Consider the following 26,951-nt stretch of genomic DNA (forward strand, 5'->3'; position numbering starts at 1 on the left):
TTATGTGTACAAATAAATCAATTGTAATTAATTTGATATGGTCCAGGGTCCTATTTTGTGTGTACACACAAGTATGAGATCTAAATATATTCAAAGTTCAAACTTATTGTTTTGTTGTTGTTTCAGATAGCTCCATGAAAATGTTAGTTGTTATTTATTGCTGAACTTTTTTGTGAATGCTCCATCTTTCCAAAAAAATGTTCTAAAAATTTCACATGTGATAGAATGTCAATGGATAAGTTCTAGCTGCCAATGAAGTGCTTATGTTGTTGATTATTTAAGCAATATTTCATATTTTCTTTACTAATGATGAAACTATTTATGAAATATTATTTTAAAGCCAAAAATTATATGTCAATGTTTTGAATCATTGAGAAAAGCTATTTAATATGACAAAATGATGTGAAAGAAGTGGAGAAAAATGAAACAAGATGTGCACAATTCTAATCTCAATCCCAAGGTTCCAAGCTTAAAGTTCTAATGTTCCAACTATTCCTGTACTTCCTAATTCCGGGGGCTCTAGGTGCACATTCAAAATATAAATTTTTTTTTGTTTCTTTCAAAATGCTAAGTTGAGCATTTTAGGTCAGTTTAGGTTAGAGCCTTTAGGGTTAAGGCTTCCTGTTGATTTAAGGCTTAGAAGAAAAACCACACACTACCCCATTTTTTTAGATTTATATCAAACGTAAGAGGGAAGAGGGATGGGGATTTTGCTGCATAGGCAAGAACTAAAATAACTTTAAATTGCATTAAAATATGGGTCACCTCCGGGTTCCAGGGACAAATGTAATCCTTTATCACTACTTCACAGGACTACAATCTCTCACCAATGTCTCCTTTCCAGATCAGTGACGCATTAATCTCTGTTCGGCGAGTATATCTAACCTTAGAATGGTGGTATTATATTACACCGATCCTAAATCCAGATACGCTTAAGAGATAGTCTTTTGTTTATAAGCCCTATTCCGAAAATGGTATTAAGACATTATTGATAACTTTATATTGCTATTTAGTCTAAGAGTTTTTTATTCCTAGGTAACTAACTTTGCCAACACTTTTGGACTGGAAGTATCTACTGTGGTTACTAGAGTCATGCGAACATGACTACAATATTCCGTTCTACTGCCTGTATCCCCGTGAGGCGTGAAGTTCTTTGTTAGGTACCTTTGTCAGGTAAGAAAATCACTAGGCTAGCTCCGAACCGATCTTCCAGAGTGTTAGCAACGTAAAACTACCTTTAAGACGTGAACTTATTCAGAGTTCTAATCCGAAAATGTTAAATTGTCCGAATAGATAACGATCTCCAACTTTCCTGGACTTCAGAAGCTTGGGGAGGATCCGGTTGTTAGTATCGGCCGTCAGATAGCGAGCTATCATCAACCGTTAGTGGCCCAGCCACCACCGTATCTTCCCTTTGTTATTCCTATTTAGCCCCGTAGTGACTTGCAATTTAATGGTACCGTGTACCACGCTATAGGAGTTCTCTTCAGAACAAAAACTTGGAGATAACTATCCGTCCGGATGCCTAAGCTTTTAGTCCCTAAAGGCCTTACCCTTAAATTTATCTCAATTGACCAACATCGAATGATATTCTACAATTTATTTAACAAAGTATTATGAATTTTATCTAACAAAACTTTTTATTTTTTAGGTGTGTTTTAAATGAAAAATCCTAAGTATGAGCCGCCAGGACCCTCTAGCAAATTCCAAAGCAAGAGAAGGGAGTCTTCCCTTAAATTTTAGAATTTTTTAAAAAGAGTCAGTGTGATATAGTAATTCCGTATAACGACTGACTGTTTCTCTCTTCCAGGTTTACTTTTATAGGCCTGAAGCCTTAGGAAAAAAGAGAGACAAAAAGGATGACTTTTATTTTTGTGTTGATTTTTATGTTTTATAGAAATTGGCGACCTGATTATTAAGATTTTGCATTTAAAAGTGTGTGCATATCTCAACTAAATTACAATATTCATTTCATAAATTAGTAAGATCACATTTTATTTTATTTTACATCAAGAATACATTAAACTATTGGTTTCAATTTAGTTTTTCTAATAATGTTTTTTCAATGTCCTCTTTAATTTTACAAATTTTCATTCTTTTAATTTAGTTTTTTATCACGAAACCTCTAATTTTATGATTCTTGTGTTGTTTTACTAATGTTAATTTATATTGACAATATTTGCTAATAATTTTCTAGCTGTATTATGACCATTCTATTAAAAGGGTTATTGTCTCTAACATTACTTTTTAGGGTCTTCGTTTTATAGATCTTATTTCCCCATTTTAATAAATAGGTCTTTATACATGCTTTTTTACTTAAAAATTATATTAAATTGTTTTAAATTTGTCTAATTTTGATAATATTTTCATAGACTTTTATTTTCATTAGAATAAATACATAATTTAAAGTATGGGTTGGATTTTTCCCCAGTAAAGCTACTCTACAAGTTATTCATAGAATCGGTTTAGGGGAAAAGGACGAACCATGTACCCCCCTCAAAAAAGAAAAGCTCGATTATAACACGTTTCAGGAGGCTAAAGATGACCCGTGTTTCATACAGCCTTGTTTTTTGAGGTGTTCTAAATCATAGGATATCTTTCGTTTATTATTTTAATGATTTTTTTTTGTGTTTTTTGTGCAAAGAAAAATTTCTAAATACTATATTTACTATATTATTAAAGTTTTTGTTTCATAAACATGAGGAGACCAAAAATACTTATACCGATGGCCAAATGTCGTCTTATCTCACATATTTCGCGAATGCCGCGTACACTCCAGAGTACGCCATATTGAATAACCATGCCGGTTTTAGTTTACTTTAAGGTGGCGTCACGCTGAAATTTCTTATTTTTTAAGAAGGGAAAAATACAGTGAAAATTCATCTTTTATAGGTTAAGAATATGAAAAAAGCATGTGTAAATGCATAAATTAAGGCTAGGTGATAATTTCAATATATTTTCCCTTCGAATTAGCCTTCGGTGATAAGTTTTTTGTCTTGTCGAATGAGGAATCAATTCTTCATGTCGATATTATTAAAAGTGATTCCTATTTTTCAGATTTTTCGATTATTTTGATATTTTACTTATTTCCTGTCAGGCATTATGTTAAATGAAGTTGCCATGGGGAGGTTATACTCGGTCCTGGCCGAGTATAATCTCACCATGCAACAATTTAATGCCCTAAACATCTATACCGGCGGTAAGCTGGTAGAAATGTTAGGGCAGCCAGGCAGGGATAAGGAGGAGGACCGGCTGTATCTGCAGGTAAATATTCTTTTTTATTGTTCCGGCACTGATCCTTAATCCTGTTTTTTCTACGGAGACTTTTTTACTATAATAGATAATATTTTATCAAATAAATATTTCAATCACAATAATGTATTCCCTTAATATTATTAATTTTATGTTTATTAGAATCAGCTTCTGTTTTTGGTTTAGTTTTCTTCTTTTATTTGCTGATTTTAATAAACATAACATGTTATTACATTAATTACAATATTTTCGGTCATTATCGCTTAGTTTCAATGTAAATCATTTTTTATCAGTTTTCTTAAAAATTCTCTATTTCATAATTTAGAATTGTATAATATTTAGTCTCCCTATTGCGGTAGATAAATATCTTTTTCGGACTAAATTTTATACGTATTTTTTAAAGAAACTTTTTTCATTTTCATAGTCATATAAAATTTCAAACATCCCTGCATCATGCTTATCGCATAACAATTTTGTGTTTGAATTTTATATTTTATTTATTTTATTCTGTTTTAATTATTCTTTTCTAATAAATAAATGATTTTCCTTTTTTCAGGACGTGTTGTATAAGTTGGAGAAGGCCGGGCTTGATATGATCAGCCCTGCTGATCCTGTGTCCGGTGATGTCCTCGTTGCCACCCTATCTCTGATCTGTCTGTTAATTGTCCTGCTTGCTGTTAAATTCCGTAAGTACATAATAGTTCGTTCTATTCGATTTTGACCGATTTTTTAATATATTTTAACTTACTACTTTATTTGCTGAAAGTAAAATACTCAAACAATTTAGCCTCTTTTTATTTGTGTATTTTTCAATCAGTTTACCATATTTTAAATTATTGGTCAAAGGAAACGTCTGATCAATGTCACCCTGTTCCACTTATATTATCAACATAAGAGCAGCTAGCAGTGACAAAAAGGTATCATTGATTAGATATTTCCCTGAATATATCATATATACTATCGTATTTTATTATTTTAGTCAACCTAATTATAGAGTAGTTTTCTTCCTTTTTTAGCTTTAGGTTTTTTGTGGTTTTTAGCCAGCATTAGCTTTTTTGTGTCATCTTACTTTAAAATTTTATAGATTTTCCCTTTTGAAAGTAGGAAATTTTGCTTTGGGTTTCGATTACAAGTAAGTTTTGTTTTAGGTTTTTGGTTATGATTAAGTTTTGCTTTGGGTTTTGATTAAAAATAAATTTTGTTTAGGGTTTTTGGGCAAAAAGGTTCGTTTTGGGTTTGGAGTATAAATAAAAATCCTTTTTTGCGTTTTTGTTTCCAGTGGTTGATTTTCATTACATTTGATTTTGTAGTCGTTTGACGGTCCTTTTTGTTGGAATCTTCCTGGTCTCATGTATTTTTGTCTTGTGGTAGTCAGGATTATTGTGGAACATATTGAGTTTTTTGTCTATCATTTGTTGTTGAGCCCAGTCCACTTGGTGTCGGTTGAGGCGTTTTGTAATTCTTATCATTTTGCTTACAGTTTTTCTGTTTCCTGGTAGAAAAGACATAGGCCCAATTTCTATGTCGTACACAGGGGTTTTTAGAAACCAATTTATGAAGAAACGCCCGTCCCGTCTGGCTTCATTTTCCAAGAAGGTCCATTTATGGTCCCCAACTACATTATATTGTCGTCTTAGTATTAGGGCAACTTCTGACATTTTTCTGCAATCTTTGTAGCTTCCTAAAAAGTTATGTGTACACAAAATCTTGTCTTGGTTAAAGTCTAGATGGGGGATTTCGGTTGTTTTAAGATATTTTAGTTGTTCATAGTATTTTTCATCCCACAGTAGGAAAGGATCTTCAACCTCCGCGGCTGTTACAGGTAGTTGGCTAACGCTGTCCATAGGGGTTGGTTGGTCCATTGTACACGCCATGCTTGGTTGGTTTATCTGTTGAGTTGGTTGAGGGGCATTAGCTATGTCCTTGTCTATTTCAGCAAAGATGTCGTCTAACATGTCGCTATAGTCAGGGAGATCCTGAAAAGTGAGGTTTAATTCCGTTTCTATGGTTTCTTCCAGGCTTGGAGATGATGGTTGTAGCGTATTCGCAGAATTTCCCGGGGCATCGTTGCAGTCAATGCCAAGAACGCTTTTGACTATGGTTTTTCGATAGTAGTTTAGGTCTTGACCGCCAAAGTTGAGTGGTTCTCCCCTGATCAAGGCAACCGCCGTTTTACAGACGTAAAGGCCACATTCAGTTAGATTTGTTTGTTGTGGCGCATCATTGACGATACTAACAGTTACAGGCGTGTTTAGAATTCTTTCTTCTACAAAAATGTGGTGTAGTTTTTGCAGACTTTCAACTATACTTTTTCTATGATCTGCTAAGTCCCATTGAAGAAGCGAATCATAGTATGCTATTAAATTGCTTGATTTATAAACTACGACGAAAGCCCAGTGGTTTCCCCTTAGGTGAAGGGGAATTAGGACTACTTCTCGATTTAACATGGTATTTAGTTGTCCGTCATATATTTGGTTTAGTTCCTCTCGGCTGTTGCTTTTTAGAAATTCGCCAAAGTAGGTATGTAGAATAGAGACATTTTCAAGATGACCAAGTTCTTCCACTAGAAAGGCAAATATTACTTCCCCTCCCATCCATTGATTAGGACACAAAGTTAACATTTCAGCTGGGGTAATTGGACGTTTGTATTTTGGGGTATAAATGGTCAAATTCCTCTCAACCAATTGCATTAGTTCTCTGGATGGGAAATCTATATTTTCAGCTGATAACATCAGCTTCCTTAAGGCTTCGGTTAGGACAGATTGGTATTGTCCCTCGGGATAGGTTTCAGATTGCCCAATATGATTATTTACCCCCTCAATTGGAGCTGTCGTTCCTGAAAAATTATCAGCCATTGTCAATCCTCTCAATTGTCCACCTGAGCGTGGCTGGGATAGGCGGGAATGCCCTGACAAATACAGGTGGTAGAACCACCCTGAGCGGTGACGCTGTACTTGCGGGACTTTACAGCCGCAGCTAATAACTTCTCGTCTTTAGGAAATGCACACTCTGATTGTTTATTCTAAAAATATTTAAAAATCATTAAAGATTCTGTATCCTTTCCTTTATCCCGGATTAATTTAGCCTTTTTTGATTAAAAATAGGAAAATTATTAATTAGTGATTGGGATGTATCAAAATTGTTTAAAAATTTAGTTAAAAATGGAGAAATAAGCATTGGTTTTTGAGGTATTTGGTGGTAATTTATCATGTATGACTTATTAAAATTATTTCGTAATGGAAAAACTGTGGTTTACCTTAAAAATTGTTCTTCTACAAAACTATTTCTATTCGAGTTATAATCAATAAAAGTTAAGCATGATTCCAGATAGATGTGTCCAGCCTCAAGTCTTAATTGTAACTGATTTAATTTTGATTTTGAATTATTCTTTTATATTTTTTAGAACAATATGGAGGTTTTTTATATGTTTTTATAATTAAGCAAAATTAGATTTTGTGACATAATAATGTTAAAATTTGTGTGTCGTAGTTTTTTGTAAAGCAATCATTTTCGTTTTAAATGTCTAGTTATTGTCTTTTGGTCTTTTTTAGAATTTTAATGGTTTTTTGGTTACCCTGGTAATTTCTGGTACTGCGTGGTTGTTGTACAATTTTCCTAGTTTGTCGGTCTAAAAATATATATATATAGGTACCTAAAAATAAAATTAGCAGTAAAGTAATTGGATGTATGTTTTTTCCTAAATAAATTTGGATCTTTTAATGATATTAATTTAGTTTTTAGATGATTTTATTTATTTTTGTTAGGGAATTTTTGTGCACATTGGTGGCCGACCTTTCAAACGGCTGGCCCTTGGAGGTTAACGAGCTCATATTCAGTATGCCTAATTTCTTGTTCTTTGCAGCAACAACATTTTGCCAAATTTTTTGCGTCATTTTTTGTGCAAGGGAACCATCTGAATTCTCCTTCGTTACTAATGAAATAATTACTAAAGCATGTAACAATGACTATGAGCACGTTAAAACCTCCAAAGGAAATCCAAACGAAAATTGCCCACCAGTGTTGCATTATAAAATCGTAAATTACTCCTAAAATATCATTGAAAGATCCGGTTTTTCCAAAATGTTTGTTAATAATGTCCGGCGTCATAAGAAAGCTGGCGATAGGATTTCCTTCGTGTTGGTAAATTTCACAAGTAGTGTTACAGGCATAAGTTAGGTCCTCTATTAATTCTGTGTGTGCGTCTGCTGAGAATGTAAAGGTATAATCACAACTTTTCACTGTGTCCTTTATGCATTTGTTGTCCTCTACTCTTATATGTCTCCCTAGGCAATATACAGAGTGATGATGGATTAGTGTTTTGTCACAAAGGAGCTCTGGGGGAAAGGTAGATGAAAAAATCGACCTTTCTCGCAAAGCCCATTGTGGCACACCACCAAACCACATCGCTTTGTATTTGTATCCATAATGTTTATCAGTATTAAAGGCCCATAGATAATCATCATGGTACAGCATGCTTACTATAGGTTTATCAGCAGCTACTAAATCCACGCATTCTCGTAGTAAGGTGGGATCAATCACTTTAGGTTGATCCCCCAATGGGATAATATTAATTAGATAATTTGATATTAGGTCTATTTCTTCCATGATACGGCGGTATATTCTTTGTCTCAAAGGTGTTTTGGTCCCTTTTAAGATGTCATAGATTTTTTGTATTCTGAGGCCTAAGTCAAATTCCTGTAGCTTTAAGGTTTTTCTAAAATTGATTTTGGAATAGAGTGGTGTAAATCCACTATTTGGTATAGATTCTAGTGTATTCTGAATTTTTTCGCTATCTCGTGTTAAGCTTGCTAAAATTTCAGTTAAAGTGTCATATTTTGTTTCCAATCTTATTAATCTTTGTCTAGTTTCAGGAGTTTGTACTAAGCTTTTGATCTTTTTAATTTCGCCATAAGCTAGATTAATTTGAGACAGAACTTCTTCGGATGATCTGAAGTCTGGATAATCAGATTCGTCATCACCCTCGTCATTGTCTCCATTTTCAGATTGTTCTGACCTATCGTTATTATTTTGATCTCCATTATTATTATTTTGTCCTCCATTGTTATTATTTTGTCCTCCATTGTTATTATTTTGTTCCCCATTGTTATTTTCTTGGGATGATCCAGCATTGACTGGAGGTGTTTCACTGTTTGTTGGAGGTGCTTCACTATTACCAGGAGGTACGGCGTTCGCCTCTGATTGTCCTCCATTGTTAGCTGGAGGTGTTTCGGAGCTTGATCTTGCCGGTGGTGCAGGATTTTCAGAGGATGAAGGAGTTTCATTCTCCACTTTTGGTCCGCTGAGTGGTAAATTATTGCCTTCAAGTATTTGTCGTTTTAGAATACGATTTTGCTTCTTTAAATCCCTATTTTTTCCCATAGTTCTCTTGAATAGGCCTCTAAGATAGCGGTTTTTTAATGTTTTTGATTTTAACATTGAGTTAATGGAGATTATACTATTTTGTAATGCGATTTTTTCAGCAACAAGTTTTAGTTCTTTATTTTTTGCTTCTGCTTTGTCATTTTGCAGAGTTTTTTCCATTTCAATCCCTTCATTGATGTATGAAGTAGCAGATTGAAGTTGTTCTTTTAATTCTGAAATTTCTTGTGACAATTTCTCTCTTATTTGTAAGATGTTTCTCCCATAGTCTTTTTGAGCTTTTTCTTTTTCTAGTGTTAGATCTTTGATAGTTTTTTGGCAGTCTTCCAAATTATTTTCTAATAAACCCCTTTTTATTTCTATTTCTTTTATTTCTTTATTTAGCCAGTTTACCTTATCATCTTTAAACCTATCTTTTTGGAATATTAAGGTATCTAATTGATTTTGAACTGTGGTTTTTTCATTAATGGCTTTATTTCTTTCTAATTCTAGTCTATTTATTTCTTTTTGCAAAGCAAGTATATTTTGATTTAATTCTTGGAGATTTTTTTCTAGAGTATTTGTCCTTTTTTCGCAATTCTCTAACCTTATTGTTAGTAGTTCTTTATCGTTGTTAACTTGTTTGTTGTCTATTGTTAGTGATGTTATAGTACTTTTAAGTTCATTGAAACTTAAATCAGTACTTAATTTTTCAGCCGTTATTTGTTCGTATAATTCATTTAATTCTGCCCATCTTCCTTCCGCTGTATCAGCTCTTGTTTTTTCAGCCGTTACTCTACTTTCTAGTGTTAATTTACTTCCAAATAGGGCATGACTTTCCGTTTCTAGGTCATCATACCTTCGACCTAATTCCTGATATGTTGAAGATAAATGTGCTAAGTTTGCTGAACAATCTCGTTGTAGATTTTCTAGCTTGGTTCTTTCCTGTGTCTCTAGTTTAATGATGTTTTCTAAATCTTCTATATGATCTTTTAACCTTGCTATTTCGCTATCTTTATTAGCTGCTTGATTAACAAGTTGTCCTAGATGTTGTCTTAGTTCAAAAATAGTTTGTAGTATATTTACGTGGTCGGGTTCATCACACTCTGTTAGATCCACCTCCATTATTTCCTCTGTCAACCTATTTAGTGGTATACATCTTAATCCCTTTCTATTATTTTCCTCTTTAGGTAAAGGTTTTATTGAAGCATTATTTTCCTCACTGACTTCCATTTGTGATTCGGGATTATTTTCGGGTTTTATTGGGTTAGGGTCATCATTGTCAACCTCCATTTCCGTGTTAAGATTGTTTTCAGGTTTTATAGGATTGGCATTTGAGATGGAATCTTCCATGTCTCTGGATAGATAAGATTCTACGTCGGGTTTAATTAGGATTTCTTCAGGTTTTATGGGTGGAGTGTGTTCAGGTAAAGGAGGTTCTTCTTTTACAGGTGAAGAGTTTTCAGGTAAATGAGATTCTTCTGTCACAGGAGAAGAGTTTTCAGGTAAATGAGATTCTTCTGTCACAGGAGAAGAGTTTTCAGGTAGATGAGATTCTTCTTTCACAGGTGGAGAATGCCCAGGTAAAGGAGGTTCTCCATTGGAGGCTGCATGGCTATGACCTTCCTGTGGCTCTTCAGGTTTAGGAGAAATCATAGGAGTTTCTGTTTTTGTTGTAGGATTAGCACCTGCTACTGTTGCTGAGCTCGATTCCTCCGTAGGGTTAGAGCTAGTTTCAGTAGTTGGAGGGGTTTCTGTTTTTGTTGTAGGATCTGTACTTGCTACTGTTGCTGTGCTCGATTTTTCCGTAGGGTTAGAGCTAGTCTCAGTAGTTGGAGGGGTTTCCGTTGATGGGGTAGATTCAGATTGTGTTGAAGGTAGTGTTGGAGGAGGTGATGGAGGTAAAGATTCAGATGTTGGTTCCACTGTTGAGGATGATGAAGGGGGTTGTTCATCCCCTAGTTCATCTAGTTCACTTTCGTTGATTTCATCGCTATCGCTTTCAGAGTCAGAGCTCGAATCCATTTGAGCGTCAGAGTCTGTGTCAGGATTATAATTTGGGTCGTCATAATCATTATAATTATAATTGAGTCCTCCTACATCCATGTTTTGACCCCCGTTGTCTTGATTGTCACTATTTGTATTTATATTGTTTGAAGTAGAAGGGCCAGCTGAATTAGCACTAAATAATGGAAGATTATTTGAATCCAAAAAGTTGATTAAACCAGAAGATGAATCGCTGACATATTGGCGAAACACTTCGTCTGGCATACCTTCCATTCCTAGCAATTTAGCTATGCCTTTTCTTACTTTCTTTTTTAGTACTTGGGTCTTGTATCTTTTTAAATCAAAATTCCCTAGTTTTCCTATTCTAAATAATTGTTCTCTTCTTAAATTTTCGATTCCATAATTTACTGATATACTTATTTTTAGTTGTTCAGATCTGGGTCTATCATTATATTGAGTAGGTGGGTTGTCAAAACCGTTATCAAAGACTATTGCCAATATTTGTCTCATAGTGAAAGCTGGAAATGCTGGATCTTCTATTGCTGGGGGTTTGTTAGAAATTGCGGGGTCAAGACGTGGTTTTTTAGGTTCACTTCGCTTTTTTCTAGTAGGACTTTCAGTGGTTGTAGGGTTACTAGCAATAATCATGTCATACAATTCTATAATCAGATCCTCTACGTTAGCTAATTTACATGTAATAGTGCCATTTTTGATTCTATCCAAACTATTTTTTAAGTCTAGTAATCCTATACCAATATGGTTCAATTGTTCGTTTAAGAAATATCTCCTAGCAATGAATTTAAAAGCTTGCCAAAAGCCATGTTGAATTTGATCTCTAAAGATGTTTTTAAACTCTTTTTCCCCTAGAATTTGTATTTTGAATTGTATGGCATCTTGGTAATAAGAAGGGAATCTTTCTACTGGTAGGTAGTGAGATTCCTTGAGAAAACTGACCTGTTCCCCTTGTAACACACCACTACTAGCCCCAAATAGTAAGGATAGGATTAACAAAATCATTTCCTAAAAGTAGAAAAAGGTTTTTTAGTTTATCGTCTAGTTTTTTGTGTAACCACTGAAAGTCGTACATTTTTAATCGTCCTAATTCTTTAATTTATCATAATGAATACGCAATTTTCTGTTTACAATTGCATTAATCGGATAGTCAGGTGACGTCAGACAGTACAGGTAGTCGATCCATAATTTGTTGTAGTCTGATTTGATGTGTAGTCCATTGTCTTTTTCCAAGTCTAACACATATTTCAGTATTATTTTTTGAGCGGTCTTGTTCCCTCCTAGATTTCGGAAAGAGAACAAGAAGTTCCTTTTGCACAGTTTTTTCAAAAATTCCATATCTGCACAAAATATTTCGTCTATGTCTAGGTTGATTAGTATGAAGTTGATCCAGTGGCGCAATGGCACCACTCGGACTATTGGTACATTTGCTATTGTAAAATGATGTTTTAAATTTAATTGCATTGATGACACTGTATCATGGATTGTTTTTAAATCTTGTGTGTGGTGATCAGGATCTTGGCAACACGTATAGATAAATCTTGGGGAGGTTGGCAGAATCACGATTCTTTCTTTCATTTCTGACCATTCCATCCCTTTCCTCTTGAGATTTTTAATCAGAAACCATAGTAGTTTCCTCATACATTGTATGTAGGACGTTGTTTTGTCGTTGTCGAAACCGGTTGTATTTTCTGGGTTGTGGTGTTCCTTTTTACATTGGTTGACAAATAGAGAGTTTCCTGTTAAATTTAACAGTATTAGTGTGTTTTTATTTAATTCTTTTCTTACGGATTTAAAGAAATTTCTTTTTATTTCTCTTTTTCTGGGGGGTAAGTTTGATGAATATAACATTTGTACATTTGTTAGAAAAAGAAAAATAAAACCTGCCTTTTCAAGTTCGAACCTTACTCGTTGAAAGTAACTTCCCCCTATGCATATAACTTTTTGCTTTTTATATGCAGGCGCCATCTTTTAATCTCTGATTTATATGCTGTGCTGAAACATAAAAATAATATAATTGCTTTTTAAAATGATATCAATTAATAGATTTATTGAGTATTGGTCCGATCTTTAAAAGGTTTATTTTAATTTATTTGTAATGTTTTATTAATTTTGATTTATTTTCAGTGTTGCCTAAGGACAAGTTGAAGGCCTTCTCCCGACGTTTTTCCCTGGTGTTTGGCCAGGTGTTTCATCTGTGGTCACGTCCGGGAGGGGCCACTGAAAATTTCCAGCTTCAGGATATCGAAGCCCCTATGACCAGCGCCGCTGTTGAACGTGACGCTGTTGCTGCGGAGGATGCTCCTCCAGCTTATTGTTCTATTATGTGGTAAGTAACTTTTTTAAGTATCGAACTTATTTTAATAAAGTGTTCTCAATAACCCGCTAATTTTTTATCTTGATTTTAGCGTTTTATTATCTAAAGACATTTAACAAGAGTTTTTTAATATGTTTTTTGGTATTTCTTTACTAATTTATTTATGTTATTTTCAGATTTTTCTGTCTGTTTTTCCCAGATCTACCTGGGGTATTCTTTGGCCATTTGGCTGTATGCTAATTTACCATCTATTTATCTGCTGTTTAGCAGATTGCGAGGTAATAATTAGAATTTTGATATATATATTGCTTTTTTATTTAGTCAGTGAAATTATACACTGAAATCTTACAGTTTTTGATTAGTTATTGTTATGGATCCCAACTACGTTTACGACGAAGATAGTAGTGAGGAGATTGGTGTTGATCTCCATGATCGTTCGTTGGATTATCATAAAGACTTTTTACGTTGTCTTGAGCCTTCTGTAGTTAATGTTATTTGTAGGTAATGATTGTTTTTTGTACTTTTTTAGAAGTATTTATTAGAGGAAGAATAGTATTATTTATTAATTCTATCTTTTTCTTTTTTAGTCGCTACCAACATCCAGCGCCGCCTCCTGTTTTGTTTAACTGTTCCGAACCTGTGTCGGCTTTGAAGGAGGTGCCCGTGAGCGGCCTTCGGTCCGCTTGCCCAGCACTCTTGCTGGTTGGGGCTGGCGTTGTGTGTTTTCTTTTGGTTATTGTGGTGAGTACCTTTTATCTTTTTTAAGTTTCAATGTATTTGGTTTTTTATAACCTATGGTACTTTCCTCCCTGTTTTTATCTTAGGGTTTTTGGAAAGTTATTTTTGGTCTATGTTTGACCTATTGCCCCATTCTTATTTGTTTATAAGTTTGGAAGCTAGTTGCCCTTTTTTGATTTGAGCTAAAAGACCTCTTTTTTCTTTTATTGAGGAATAAGGCCGTATGCATACTTTTACCCTTATTTTATTTGAATGAAACTTTAAAGATTTTTTATTAACCAAAAGATTTAATGTTATTTGCAATGGCAAATACTCTCCCCCTGTGGCAAAAAAAATTACCTTTTAGGGGTATTTTGACGACATATATTTAGCTTTTATTTCTCCTTTAATTATTTAAATTCCAGGGATGTAGGGAGGGAGGGTGTATTTGTTAAAAATTATTTTCTATCTATCTTATAAGTGATTATTTGTTCAAGACTAGTAGCGCTTTTTTTACTGAATTTTAGAATTTTGACTGACTGAGTATTAGTGATATAGATTTAGTCGAGAGAAAGATAGATAGGAATTGCTATTTCATTTTATTTGCTGCTTTATGTGGACATTAGTTTGTTGCTATTTTATGTTCCTCTTTGTCTGGAGTTCGGTTATGGTTGGTTGTCCAATAGGAATTCGTTTTAAAGACAGGTTTAAGAGGTGTATTCGTGAGTTAAATGCACGTGGTTTGTTTATGCGCTTGGGTATTTGGTATAAAAATAGTTTGCTGTTGTTTTGGTTTTATTAGTTGTGGTTTTTGTTTGAAAATGCCTTTAACAGAGGAGGAGAAAGTTGAAGCTTTCGAGCTGAATAATAGTCAGTTTGAGAGTTTGAAGTTGAATTTTATTTTCCTTTTGGATAAGTTTCAAGATGAGGCTCGTTATGCTAGTTTTACTAGATTTAATGATTCAACGTTGCCTATAAGAATTAGGGAAGAATTCTGGGTTTCTGGATTCTTTGGTCGTTTGGATAGCCTGTATGAGAGATTTCTTACCCTACAACCAGTATTTGGTGTTGATCGTGGATCTTTTATTGCTAATATTAGACCTATTATGGATGGATATAATCAGCTGCGCGAAGAGTTTTATGCTAATATGATTATTAATTAGTTTGTTCTTTCTTATTAATAAATATGATGTGTTGTATAATTTGTATTTTATTTTTATGGTTGAGTGTTGTGAGGTTTTAATATTCGAAATTAATTTTATTTGGTTATTATGGTTTAATATCTATGTGTTTTGTTAGTGTTGAAAAGTTTTATAGCAAGGGTTACATTTTAAATGCAAGCTTAAATGTTATTTTTAATTTTGCTATTTTTTCTATTGCTGTTGTGTGTTAACGCTATAAGGATTATAATTTGCATTTAGAAGTTTCATAAATTTAACGCTTTTTGGAACAAAATTTTAATTTTACCTTTTTATTCTAAGGGTTAGATTTTTTGCTTGTTATTTTGAATTTTTTGATATCGGTGTGTGTGTTTGTAATCTGTATGTGTGTTATTGACAATTTTAAGTATAAATATAAGTTGTGCTTTATGAATTTATCATTCTCTATTGAACTTTGGAATAAAAATGTCTGAGAAGGATTCTACGGATTCGGATGTTTGTTATGAATATGCGTATGAGAGTGCCTGTGAAGATTGGGATTTCATTCGAGAATACGAGTTTGGTTGTGTTCGACAGCAGTTCGAAGCATATTTGGAATATCCTGGTGATGGTATTTGTATCTTGGCTAAAGAATGTTTGCGTGAATTGGATGTACAGTTCAACTATTTCAGCTTGAGCCGCCCCATATTTGGAGAAACCAAGGGGGCTTTTGTTCGAAAGATGAAGCCTATCTTTAAAAAGGTTGAACAACTGGATCGATTTTTCCGGGATGCTATGGGCCTTGTTGGCCAGAGTATTTATGATTTTTGGCAAGAATATTAAAATTTAAATTTGTAGTTTAGTTTCAGTTTGTAGTGTTTTATAAAATTTATTGTCATAATTTTTTGAATAAATTTTGTAATATTTATTTATTTGTTGTTTTGTATGCCCGAAAATATTTCTGATCTATTTTATTTTTGTTCTATGGATGGTTTATTTATCCTTGCGCGCGCGTATCCTCATCTGGTGTGCTCAGAGTTCTAATGTTTTTTGGATTTGGTTTTACTTTTAGTTTGTTAGCGAATATTTAAAAAGAATGGCTGCAAGCGAAACTGTTAGATTAATTTGGGAGGATTTGACTAGCGTCATGAGGAATGCACATAGATATCTACAAATGAGGATTGAGACCTCTGACCCTACCGTTGATAGACAGGAGGTGGTTAGACTATTGGGTGTTCAAGAAACTTTAGTCGCAAGGGTCTTGCTCTGTCGGCCCTTGTCCGGAGAAACTGAGGCTGTTCAACTTTCTAAGTTGAGATCTGTAGAAGATGATGTAGAAATTCACCAGCTCCAAGTTTTTCATGTTTAAACAAATTATTTGTGTTTCAAATATACATTAATAAATGTGAAAATTATTTTAACTATTTTATTTTACATGATATTTCTAAGATTTGTTTTGTTTTAATAGTTTTGCCGCCTCTTTTATTTCCTAGCTGCCCGCAGCTGTTGTGTAGATTAGTTATTATTTTAATCGGTTTAAAAAGGGGTGTTTTTTATTTCTCCAGGTGTGGTAGCTATTAAACCTTTGTTATTTGGCGCGTTTAATTTGCGCGTGAATTGGTTTATCTTTGTATTTTAGTTGATGTTTGCTTGGTTTTGTTTTGTTTAATTTTAGTTGTGTTTGGTTGTTTATTGCGAAAATGCCTACATTTGCTAGTCGCGAGGCTCTAAAAGTTATTTATGGCGATTTCACTAGAAATATAGCCAAACTTGTGGTGGGTTTACAAAACGGCGAGTTCGGAGATTTAGCTTCTCAAACTGATCGCGATAATTTTAGAAGAGAGTTGCTGGATCTAGCATTTGAGTGGGTCAGCCGTTTCACACCAGATGATTCTAAGCCTGCTACTTTTGGGGATGATTTTATCGAGTATTCGAATGATTACATTGAGTTTATCCGTCGAAGATTCGATTCAATTTCCAACAGGATCTGTGAGAAAACCAGCGGCAGCTTTCCTTGATTTTGAAATATTGTTCTTAATGTTTCCAAATTGATTTTTCAATAAATTGTGGAAAATTGTTTTTTATTTGTTTTAAACGTCGTAATAATTTATTAATAATTGTTATTAAAAGGTTAGATCTATTTTATATTGTAAGATTTGTATTGGAAAGAATTGTAATGTTAGGCTTGCCGCTGTAATTTAGCGCATTATTATGCAGCATTCTATTAGCCAATAGAAATTGATTACTGATAGGTTAATGAGGTTTACTCGTGAGTTTGATTCGTATCCCTAGCTTTACGCACCTGGTTATTTTGGTATAAAATGAATGGTTATTATGGTGTTTGAATCATTTATATATTCTGTTTGAAAGATGTCGTTTGCAGAAAATGTGCTGGAAAATTCTCAAGCCTTACTTGTAAATGATCTTAATTTTGATAATTTGCAGACTCATATTAAGGTTTTATTGGATAAAGTGTTGGATGAAGTTAAATACGAGAGTGTGGCCAGGTTTAACAATCCTGAATTGCCTATGAGAGTTAGGGAAGGTTTCCTTACTGGATTTCATGCACGTTTGGAACGCCTATATAGTGTCTTTCTCTCCCAATATCCCAGCTATGGTGACGATCGCGAGACCGTTGTCTTTCGCATGAGACCTATTTTTGATGAGTATTTACGACTACGCGAAGAATTTTTTATTAATATGATTATAAATTAATTTGTTACTTTTTTGTTAATAAAGATTGTATTTTGTATGTTTGATGTTTTATCTAGGCTAAGTGTATTTGTGTGTGTGTGTGTGCAGCACGGGTGGTGTGTGTCCCTTAGTGACCTTCTGAAATGTACTTTACTGCTAATTGGCCTGTGTGTGCGTATGCCTATATGGCACTAGGGTGTGCGTACCCCTAACTGAGTTGTGTTATGCACACACACCAGTAGACTAGGCTGTGTGAGTGTGTTTCAAAAATTCGCAAGTTGGATTTACTAAATAGGCAAGTTGGCTTCATACTTATTCAAACTTGCATTGTTTGAATTAAATTTTAAATAATTTTTGATCTGTTTTATGTTCAAACTTGACATGTGTCAACTTTTTTCAACCCTTTATTGTTTCTTACAAAAAGGATGTTTATTCATTTTCAAACGAAAATAATTTTGGAGCGAAACTTTCCTTAAAATTAGCTTTTTTCGTTCGTCGATATAGATTTTTTGTAGCAAACATTTTTTTTAAAAGTTGTTTTTCTGTTTAAAACCTTTTTTATTTTAGTTATTACATTTTTATAGAAACCTTTTTTGGATCGGTCCCTTTTCTAGAGTCAACGTTTTACTTAAGTATTAACGTATAATTAATATACACCTATCAACTAAATTTTTTTGGAAATAAGCTATTCTAAAAATTTGCGTTTTCGTTTTAACAACAATCCTATTTTTCTGGGAGCGAAGCTTTTCTAGGCATCAGCCGCACATTCTATTGCTACAATTTTAATTAATTTGAGGCAAAACCTACTATTGTCGCTTAGAAACCTTTTTATAATTTTTCTCGTTTTACTAGATATAGAATCAAAATTTCAATTAATTTTTAATTAACTTATCCCTATCTTTTTTAAATAGAGTTTATTAATCTTTCATAATTATTTTTAGACGACACATTAACTCATTTTGTGCTTATTGATTATAATATATTTTGATTAAATAGAGATTAACATATAATGATTATAATATTAATATGGTTAAATAGGATTAAATAAGGATAATATGGTTAAATATAGGTATCATGAATAGGGATTAAATATGTTGCTACTCTAGACTACTAACTAAGCTGATGGGTGCTAATTTTCTTAGCTGCCGTGGCTTCTAGGGGCGTGGTCATAGCGTGGCACTGGTTGAACCGAGGCACAGCGGCGACGTCCCGCTACTCTATCAAGTTGTTGGCGAAGGTCGCCACTAGTTGGCCAGGCTCGGAAACCCCATGCTGCTAGCCCACTAGGCCTCTGTCGCTGCTCCCTGGGGTATTCTCCAAGTATGTTACGAGTGTCGTGCTGGTAATGGTTAGCACGACGTTCTTGTAGGTGTTGGTAACGTCTATCTCGTCTATCCTGGTTGCGGTGAGCGCGGTGATCTTCATGTTGTCGGCGGCCGAGGCTTTGGAGTCGGTTTCCTTCGTGATGGGGGAGCTCGTGTCGCTCTCTCTGGAACCGGCTAGGTTTATCTCGTCCCTCCCATACCGCAGAATCCCACTCCCTAATGGCTAGGTGATTTTTGTTTATTGAATGGTCTATGCTGGCGGCATGGTCAAGGAAGATTTTAGGCAGCCTTTCGCTCCGTGGAGACTCACGAAACCAAGCGATCAAATTTTTCAAGAAGGCTTTCCATTCGCCGTTCTTTCGAATTTGATCGCTCAGCTGGTCATGAAATATCTCATCGGAGGTGGCGCTTTGGACCCATCTCAAGTCCCTGAACATTGCGTTGAAGTAAAAGATGTAATCATAGCAAAGTACAATCACATCCTCCGCCTTCATGTCGTCATGCACTAGTTCTATGAGTTTTTTCTTAGGGAAGCATCTAAAAAGTTCTGGTGAATTCACAACCATCATTGTTTTTCACTTAGTTTAAGTATTGTCTTTTAATTTTCTGATTTTTTACTGAAAATAATTTGTGTAGCTTATTTAAGTGAATGATTGGTTAACTACTCTAAAGAGTTTTGTTGCCCTAAATTTAACCTAAATTGTACGGCTAAACTTAGAATGATTCTTCTCAAATAAGGGCGCGTCAAACGTTGATAGCTTGACTCCATGTATTGATAAAGACGTGCTGCTGATTCCTGAGTAGCTTCGCTCTTTTTTAAGTTCTTACAAGCTCTGCATTGACAGATTTTGGCTTGGATGACAGCGTTGTACAATAAATCCAACTGTTGAATTAATCTTACTAGCTCCCAATATATACTCATGCGATCAGGGGACACTACTTGTTTGCTTTTTATTAGATCTATTGTTTTTGAATGACACATATTACATTTATTCTAACAAATGTGTTTTTTAATCACTTATTTTATTTATTTGTATTTTTTATTTTCAGGTGACCTGTATTTGTAACTCCCTCAGCCTTTGGTGTGACTTGAGGAATGTTCGCCAGCTGTTGAAGAGATCTAAAACCGAAGAGGAGGAGTTAAAAATTCGCTATAAAACCTTGAATGCAAAAACCCAACGCCTGAGAGTAGAATGTTTGAGACTGCGGACTGAAATGCATAGTTACCAGCGACGTTATAACGTGGCTAAACAAAAGATGGATTTAATCCCCTTGTCGCTGCGCAATCCCACGTCAAGATCTCTGCCTTATTTGTATCCCATCGGAACCCGTAGCCTTCCTACCTCGCTCCAGGACATCTGCCTGTCCGGCTCGTGGTTGGAACTTGACGTTTACAGTGAAGTGCAAGATGCTGTTACAAGACAAGGAACTGATGGACAAGCTTTACCCTTGGAGTCCGACGAGCTCGAGCTTTCCGAAATTGGCCGCAATGACGAAAGGTGGGTCTTTTAAATATTAAAGGAGAATAGCTACTATATAACTAGGATATTTGTCTTTCTTTAATTTAGCTAAGATTAAATACTTGACAGTGAATCTACTCTAGAACTAGATTTGTCGTCTGATATACTTCTCAATATCCTATTTGCTTTATTTATTTTGTTAAATTTTTGGATGTCCCGCAAGGTCAACACCTTAAAGTGTTTAGCAACCTTTCTGGGTAATTGATAGTCGCCTATTAAATCCTCACGCAGTATTTTTATTTGCGTGGGGTTCACTTTCCTTGTAGAAGTGCTCCAGATATTTTTTATGGTAATTAAAGGTCTTCCTATATGAAGTATGACCCATACCATTAAATCAAAAACTGGTTTATTTTTTGCGTAATATTTCTTTTTTAGACGGTCACGGCGCAGCACGCAAAACTGCCCCACTTTATAGTTATGGTCATGTCTATTCTTGTTAAGTTTTTTCAATAATTTTTCTTGTCTGTTGAAAATAAATTCTTGTGTTTCATCATGTAATTGCTTAAAAGGAATCTGATAATCCTCAAATCTCTTGGACAGAGATTTGGGGTCGAATGAGAAATTAGGTCTAAATAAATTATCATTTTGCACTATTCCACCTTCAAAACCGTACAAACTAAGGTAATGGAGGTTATAAGGACTTAGTTTTGTCCCTATTAATTTTATGGTATTCACTATATGTATTACTGTGCTTAATGCTGTTTTAATTTTTACATCTGCGGCATGTGCCCTTGCAATTCGTACTAAATTTTGGATTACTTTAATCCTATTTTCGATATTGCCCCTCGAGGCACTTTTATAAGCAGCACTATCCAAGAATCTTGAGCCTATTTTTCTCAAAAATAATTCACTTTTAGAATTTCTGATGTTTTTGCCGTTATCGGCCCAAAAATTTTTGACATGCCCATGTAATAAAATGTATTGGCTTATGCCATTTTCTATATCTTCATAGTTTAGATCTGGTAGGTAATGCAATGTAATATACTGGGTGGCTACATCCATAAAAACCAGTATTCCTTTTATTCCATCTATTTTTGATTTCTTACTAAACTCCAGTATATCCATTGCTACTACCGTGTTTCTAAATTTATTATTTCTATTAATTGAGGTCAATCTTTTTAATCTTAAGTGATTGTTTTTGGATTTTATACATGTACAACATAAACCTATATGGGCTTCAATTATTTTCCGCAATTTTGATTTATACTGTACATAAAATGTGGATGTTATATTATCACGAACCCTTTTCACCCCTGCATGTACCATATCACGGTGCATGCTTCCAGCAATATAGCCGTAAAGAGGGTAGGGTAGAATTAATAAATTTTGCTTATATTTTAATGTCGTTGGATCGACGTCATTTGACAAATTTTCCTTTATTTGTAATTGTATAAAGGTAGATTTTTCAAAAATTCGCAGCCTTTCAAAAGTAGCATTTGCATTTGGTAATAATATTATGCTTTCTTCATATTCGGTGTGACTTTCGGTTTTATTTGACAAATTTTGTTCATTATCATGGGGTTGATTTAGAAATTCATTTACTATTTCTTTTCTCATTTTTTCCCTTTCTTCCCTGTCAGGTTTTTTATTAAGTTGCTGTTCAAAATGTGCCATTTTATCTGACATAGCTTTGTTTGAGCTATGTCCTACTGTACTATGTTCTTGTGTATTTAATAAGACCTCAGAAAATGATTTTTTTGTATCTATGCTTATCCCTAAATCCTCGGTAGTTTCAATATTTAAATTTATGTTTGAGCTCGTGTTAACATTTTGTTCTATAGGGTCAGGAGTCAAGGGATCTATATTATTAAATTTTATTGGTTCATTATCTGGAAGACTATATATTGGATTTTCTATTATTTTTGGTTCTTCGTCAGGAAAAATTGGAATAGGATCATTAATAATAAATTGTTCATCTACGGGCACAATATCTATTGGATTATTATCCTCAATTGTTATAGGAATTGGGTCATTAAAAAGTTGTTGATTTTTATCTAAATTTGTATCTTTAACCCCTGAATCAAAATTAACATTTTGGTCATCAATTTTATTTGAACTCTTTTCAACATGTGTCATATTGTCTGACGTCTCGGGGACAGGGATAGATTTGTTTGTACTTTCCTGCCGCACGTTAATATTTTCTTCGGACGGATTTTTAGCAGGGACAGGAGGCAAAACTTGTTCTAATAATTTTTCTGCTAAAGCTTTTGATTCTTGCAATTCCTTTTTACTAGGTTTTTTGGTTTTATCCTTTTTTGCCCTTTTATTGCGGGTTGTTAATTCCTCATATTTCTTAAGAACTTCGTCAGCTTTGCCTCTAGTTACTGCTAAAATTTGTACATCCGTGTCCTTGTTTATAAAGTTTTCTTTGACCCGTATAATGGGTGCTGCATCAAAAATAGCAAAATTTTCCCCTTGATATACAGGCTTTATTTCCTCCACCTGAAAGTCAAGTCTTTCAGTAGCATGGGGCATTAGGCGGCTAATAAAATCGGCCAGCTGTTCGTCTGTCCGAATAGATAGAAAGGAAACCATTTTTCCAAACCAATAGAGAATTTTTTGACTCAAGTAATCAAGTTTACTCTTACGATTCTCAATTTTCTTGTTTCTAAGGATCTTATAACAAGCCACATTGTCTGTCAGTATTAATGTCCTTGTACCTTTGATCTCCACCTCAAAGAAGGTGAGGCCCTCATAGATGGCCAGGATCTCTAGGTACACTATACCTGTGGTCTCCATAACTTTGGGGGCCACAGTTTTTGAGAAAAACCCTAATATCTTTCCTCTCACATTAATATCATTTAAATTATTTTTCATGCTTTTTTCGAGGAACGTATAAACTTCTCTGTCACTGACGTCTAGATTCTGAACTGTCTTTTTGTATTTTCTCTGTTTTATTTCAATATTTTCTTTTACTCCCAAATAATAAAAATTGTCATTATTAACAAATATTATAATTTCAGAGTTGGAGGATTCGGTGAATCGCTGGTAGAGCAAGTTCTCGAGGATGGATCCGTCTTTGCTTGACAGGTAGATTATTCGAAGTTTATGTTTCGAAAAAATTGAGAAAGAGTAAAATAGGAATGTCTGTACGTATGGATTATTCAATGGCAGGGCCCCTGCTCTAAGTTGATTTATTTTTTCTACAAATATCTTATTCATTTCTTGTTTAGTCCTTACAACATCGTCAGATGTGACTTCCAAGAGATAGCTTAATTGTGAATACATTGTAAAATTGTTTGAAAAAACTTTATACCAATTTTCATATGAATTTGAAAAATCTAGTTTTAAAAAGATAGTTATCTGATAAAATAAGTTTAGATAATCTGATTCTTTAAAAAGTACCCCTATCTCTTCATGGCCATTAAAATATGCTTCTAATTCAGCAGGCATGTCCATAAAATTAGGCAGCTCGGATTGAAAAAGGTCTTTAAGTTCGAATCCTAGCAAGCTGGAACCTATGGCATGCTTGCTGGCGTCTGTGTATAACATCTGAAAGTCTATATTTCTTGCTGATTCATTGCTGAGATTATCAGACGCAAGTATTTCTTTGATTTTATTGAAATGAAAATCTGCTTCTGAATTCCAATCAAAATTCCTTACTTGGGGGAACAAAGCATTCATATGTCCATGTATAGGTAGGGGTAAAAGTGACCTATAATATTGAAGATTTCCTATAAATGATTGAAGTTCTTTTAATGTTTTTGGAGCTTTTAGTTGCATTATATATTTGACCTTTTTGTCCGGGACGGTAATCCGTCCCTGGCCTATTTGATAGCCTAATACTACTACTTTATCTTTACTTAAATCTGTACAGAAAGTACATTTGTCCAAATTCAATTTTAGATTTAGCCTATTAAGGCGGGACAGAAAAGTTTCTAGTTTGGCGAGGTGTTCTTCGATGTCCTCTTCATACCAACTGAAAATTGAGAGGTCATCGAACCAAACTAGTAACAATTCTATTATGTCATTAATTTTTAAATCATTTAAATGAATATTTGATAATATATAATGCAACAAAAGGCTGGGTGTTCCCGCATAGCCGGTGATGGCTCTCTTGAAGCGGAAACACCCAAAGCTAGTCACAATGCAGGACACTCCTGAATCAAGAACTTTTTGAGATAGTTTAAGATTATAAAATGCATTTTTAATATCTACAAAAGTCCCATATCTTACTTTAGGTAGCAGATTTTTTAGCGTATTCATCGGATCCATTGTGATCGATGATACGCTGTAAGGAATACTAGCATTTACCCCCCTAGAGTCAATGATTATGCGTGGGGGCGCCTGTTTATCCTTACGGCTCGTAAGGAAAACAGGTGACCCAAACTGCTGGCTGGGTGGGGAGCATTCTATTATGTCCATTTTTAAACATAGGTCTATGAAATATCTAAGATGGAGCGTATCGGTTAGGGATAGATTATAGATTTTAGTATTCTTATCATAATTTTCAGGGCAAGGGAAATCCATTTCTTCAATGCTTTCCCCAATATCGAAGTTGTGGGACGCCCCACTTTCAAATTTAAATAAAAGATTAGCCACTCTTTGTTTTACATTTTGGTCCTCTATGTAATTTAATTTTCCTAATATTTGTTCTAAGGTTAACGGTGGTGGGGGTAGTGGCGCAGTCAACTCAATTCCTTCTTTATTATCCCCAAAAATATCTGCTATTTCTTCGAGACTTAGTTCATTTTCTGGTTGTATTGTATTTACACTATTTATTTTAATAATCTTATCTATGTTAACATATGTTTTATCTTTCTTAAAAACATCAACATTAGAGCGGGGCTTTATACGTTTTTTAGCACTATTTTAAATGGTATTTTATCTAATAATTTATTTACAATATCTTTTACTTTATTCTTAACATATTTTATTTTATTTAGGATGGGTTTAATTAGATAATCGCGCGTCTTTGACAGAATATTGGAACCCTTTTTTATTTTATTAAGCTGCTCTTTGATTCCATTGTTTCCTCTCAAGACAGCGATTGATTTAATTGAACCCATTTTAGGTGCTTTAAAACCTTTTAATTCTAAATTTTTGTCTTTTTCAGGTTGGCAAGGCAGGAGAGAGATCAGAAACCCGCCTGGTTTGATTATGAGTGGATTTTCTCCGCAGTTCTCAACGTACACCGCGAGTTTATTTTCTCCTGTCCTGGTTATTGAATACATTTTGTATTTTATCTTAATTTGAGTATACATGTTTGAAAGGTGTGGGATAAAGTGTTCTTGTTTTGGGTCTTTATCTTTGACTTCCAGTTCTATTAATTTTTCTTCTCCCTTTGCTAATTCTAATTTTTTGATATTGACAGCAAAAGGATTTTTTACCTTCCTTCTGTTAGGATTTATTTCTATGTAGACCTTTTGTCCTTTTACTTGCATGCCTATATTGCAGGTAATCAAAAATGGGCGTCCTAATAGGCAAATATTCTTTTCTTTAAGTACATGGAAGTCCAAGAACACTTTTCCCACCCCTTCAAACTCGCACCCTAGACGTCGGGCATCAATGACGCTAATTGCTTTGCCTTCTACTGAAGACAAACGGTAGGCTGAACAAAGCTCCATCTCGTGGTAATTAGGCAGCACTTTTAGTAAGATATTTTCTGATACGCAGTTTACTGCGGCCCCAGTGTCTAGTTCAAAAATTATTTTGCTGCCATTAATTGCCACGGGAATTTGGATCTTGTCCAGCACGCCTAGGTGGCTTTGAATTGTTTTTATTTCCAAATTTGTTTCTAATTTGTCTATGTCAATTATGTCGGTTGTCCTCTCAGCCAGCAGTTGCAGGAAATATCTCCCATTGGGTATATTGACATATAGGAAAATTATCGTCAATAGCCCATATGGAGCAAGATAATTCCCCAACAACATGGCTGTGAGCACAATCATAATAATTGTCATAAGTTTATTTTGGTTTGGGTATTCGTGTAAATAACTCAAAAACGATATTGTTTTTGCTATTTTTACACGATTCTCCAATGATAATTCATTTTTAAAATAATGTTTTTTATGTTTTATTCTGCTTTCAGACTCATCATCAAATTCTAAAAATGACTGCTCTGTTTTTTCGGCTTTATGTTGTTCCCTGGCAGATTCTGCATTATCAAATTCGTCCAGGTAAATACAGCCGGTAGCGATAGTTTCAACTTCAGTCTGTTCATCTGTTTTTATTTTGTTTGCCATATCTACGTTAGCTATGGTTTGATTGATATTCAATAAATGTTCCTCTACAGATTTTTCTCCCCGGTACTCGAAATTTTCAAATATTTTTTCCAATCCGGATTTGGAGATTGATGGGGGATATTTTTCATCCTCATCTGAGCTAAAATCGCTACTATTTAAGTCACTTAAGTCTGATATAGAGTCTTTGTCACTGTCTAATTCAATTTGTTCGATTTCGGCCATGATTTCAGCCCTAGTTAATCCTGTAATATCTGTTAATAGATCATTTTCATCTATATCATATTCAGGGGTATCTTCCATTGAAGGGTTTTCTTCGGAAAGAATTTTTAAGTCATTTTCTTCAATAGATTGGGTATCATCAGAATTACTACTAACATTTTTTATTTCTATTTTAGGATATAGTGTTGAGTGTTCAAGTATGGTGC

General features: G+C 34.2%; 1 protein-coding gene across 1 annotated transcript in view; it reads left to right on the forward strand.

Moving 5' to 3' along the window:
• Nucleotides 1-229: 229 nt before the first annotated feature.
• Nucleotides 230-26,951, forward strand: part of LOC145312379 (uncharacterized) — a 42,414-nt gene continuing 15,692 nt past the window's right edge. Inside the window, exon 1 of the mRNA XM_080151618.1 lies at nucleotides 230-523. Coding sequence (XP_080007744.1) covers nucleotides 481-523 — 43 coding nt within the window. The 5' untranslated portion in view covers nucleotides 230-480. The remainder of the gene's footprint in view (nucleotides 524-26,951) is intronic.

This window comes from Acartia tonsa, chromosome 2 (assembly GCF_053477335.1).
Source record: "Acartia tonsa isolate MP-2025a chromosome 2, ASM5347733v1, whole genome shotgun sequence".
NCBI lineage: Eukaryota > Metazoa > Arthropoda > Copepoda > Calanoida > Acartiidae > Acartia > Acartia tonsa.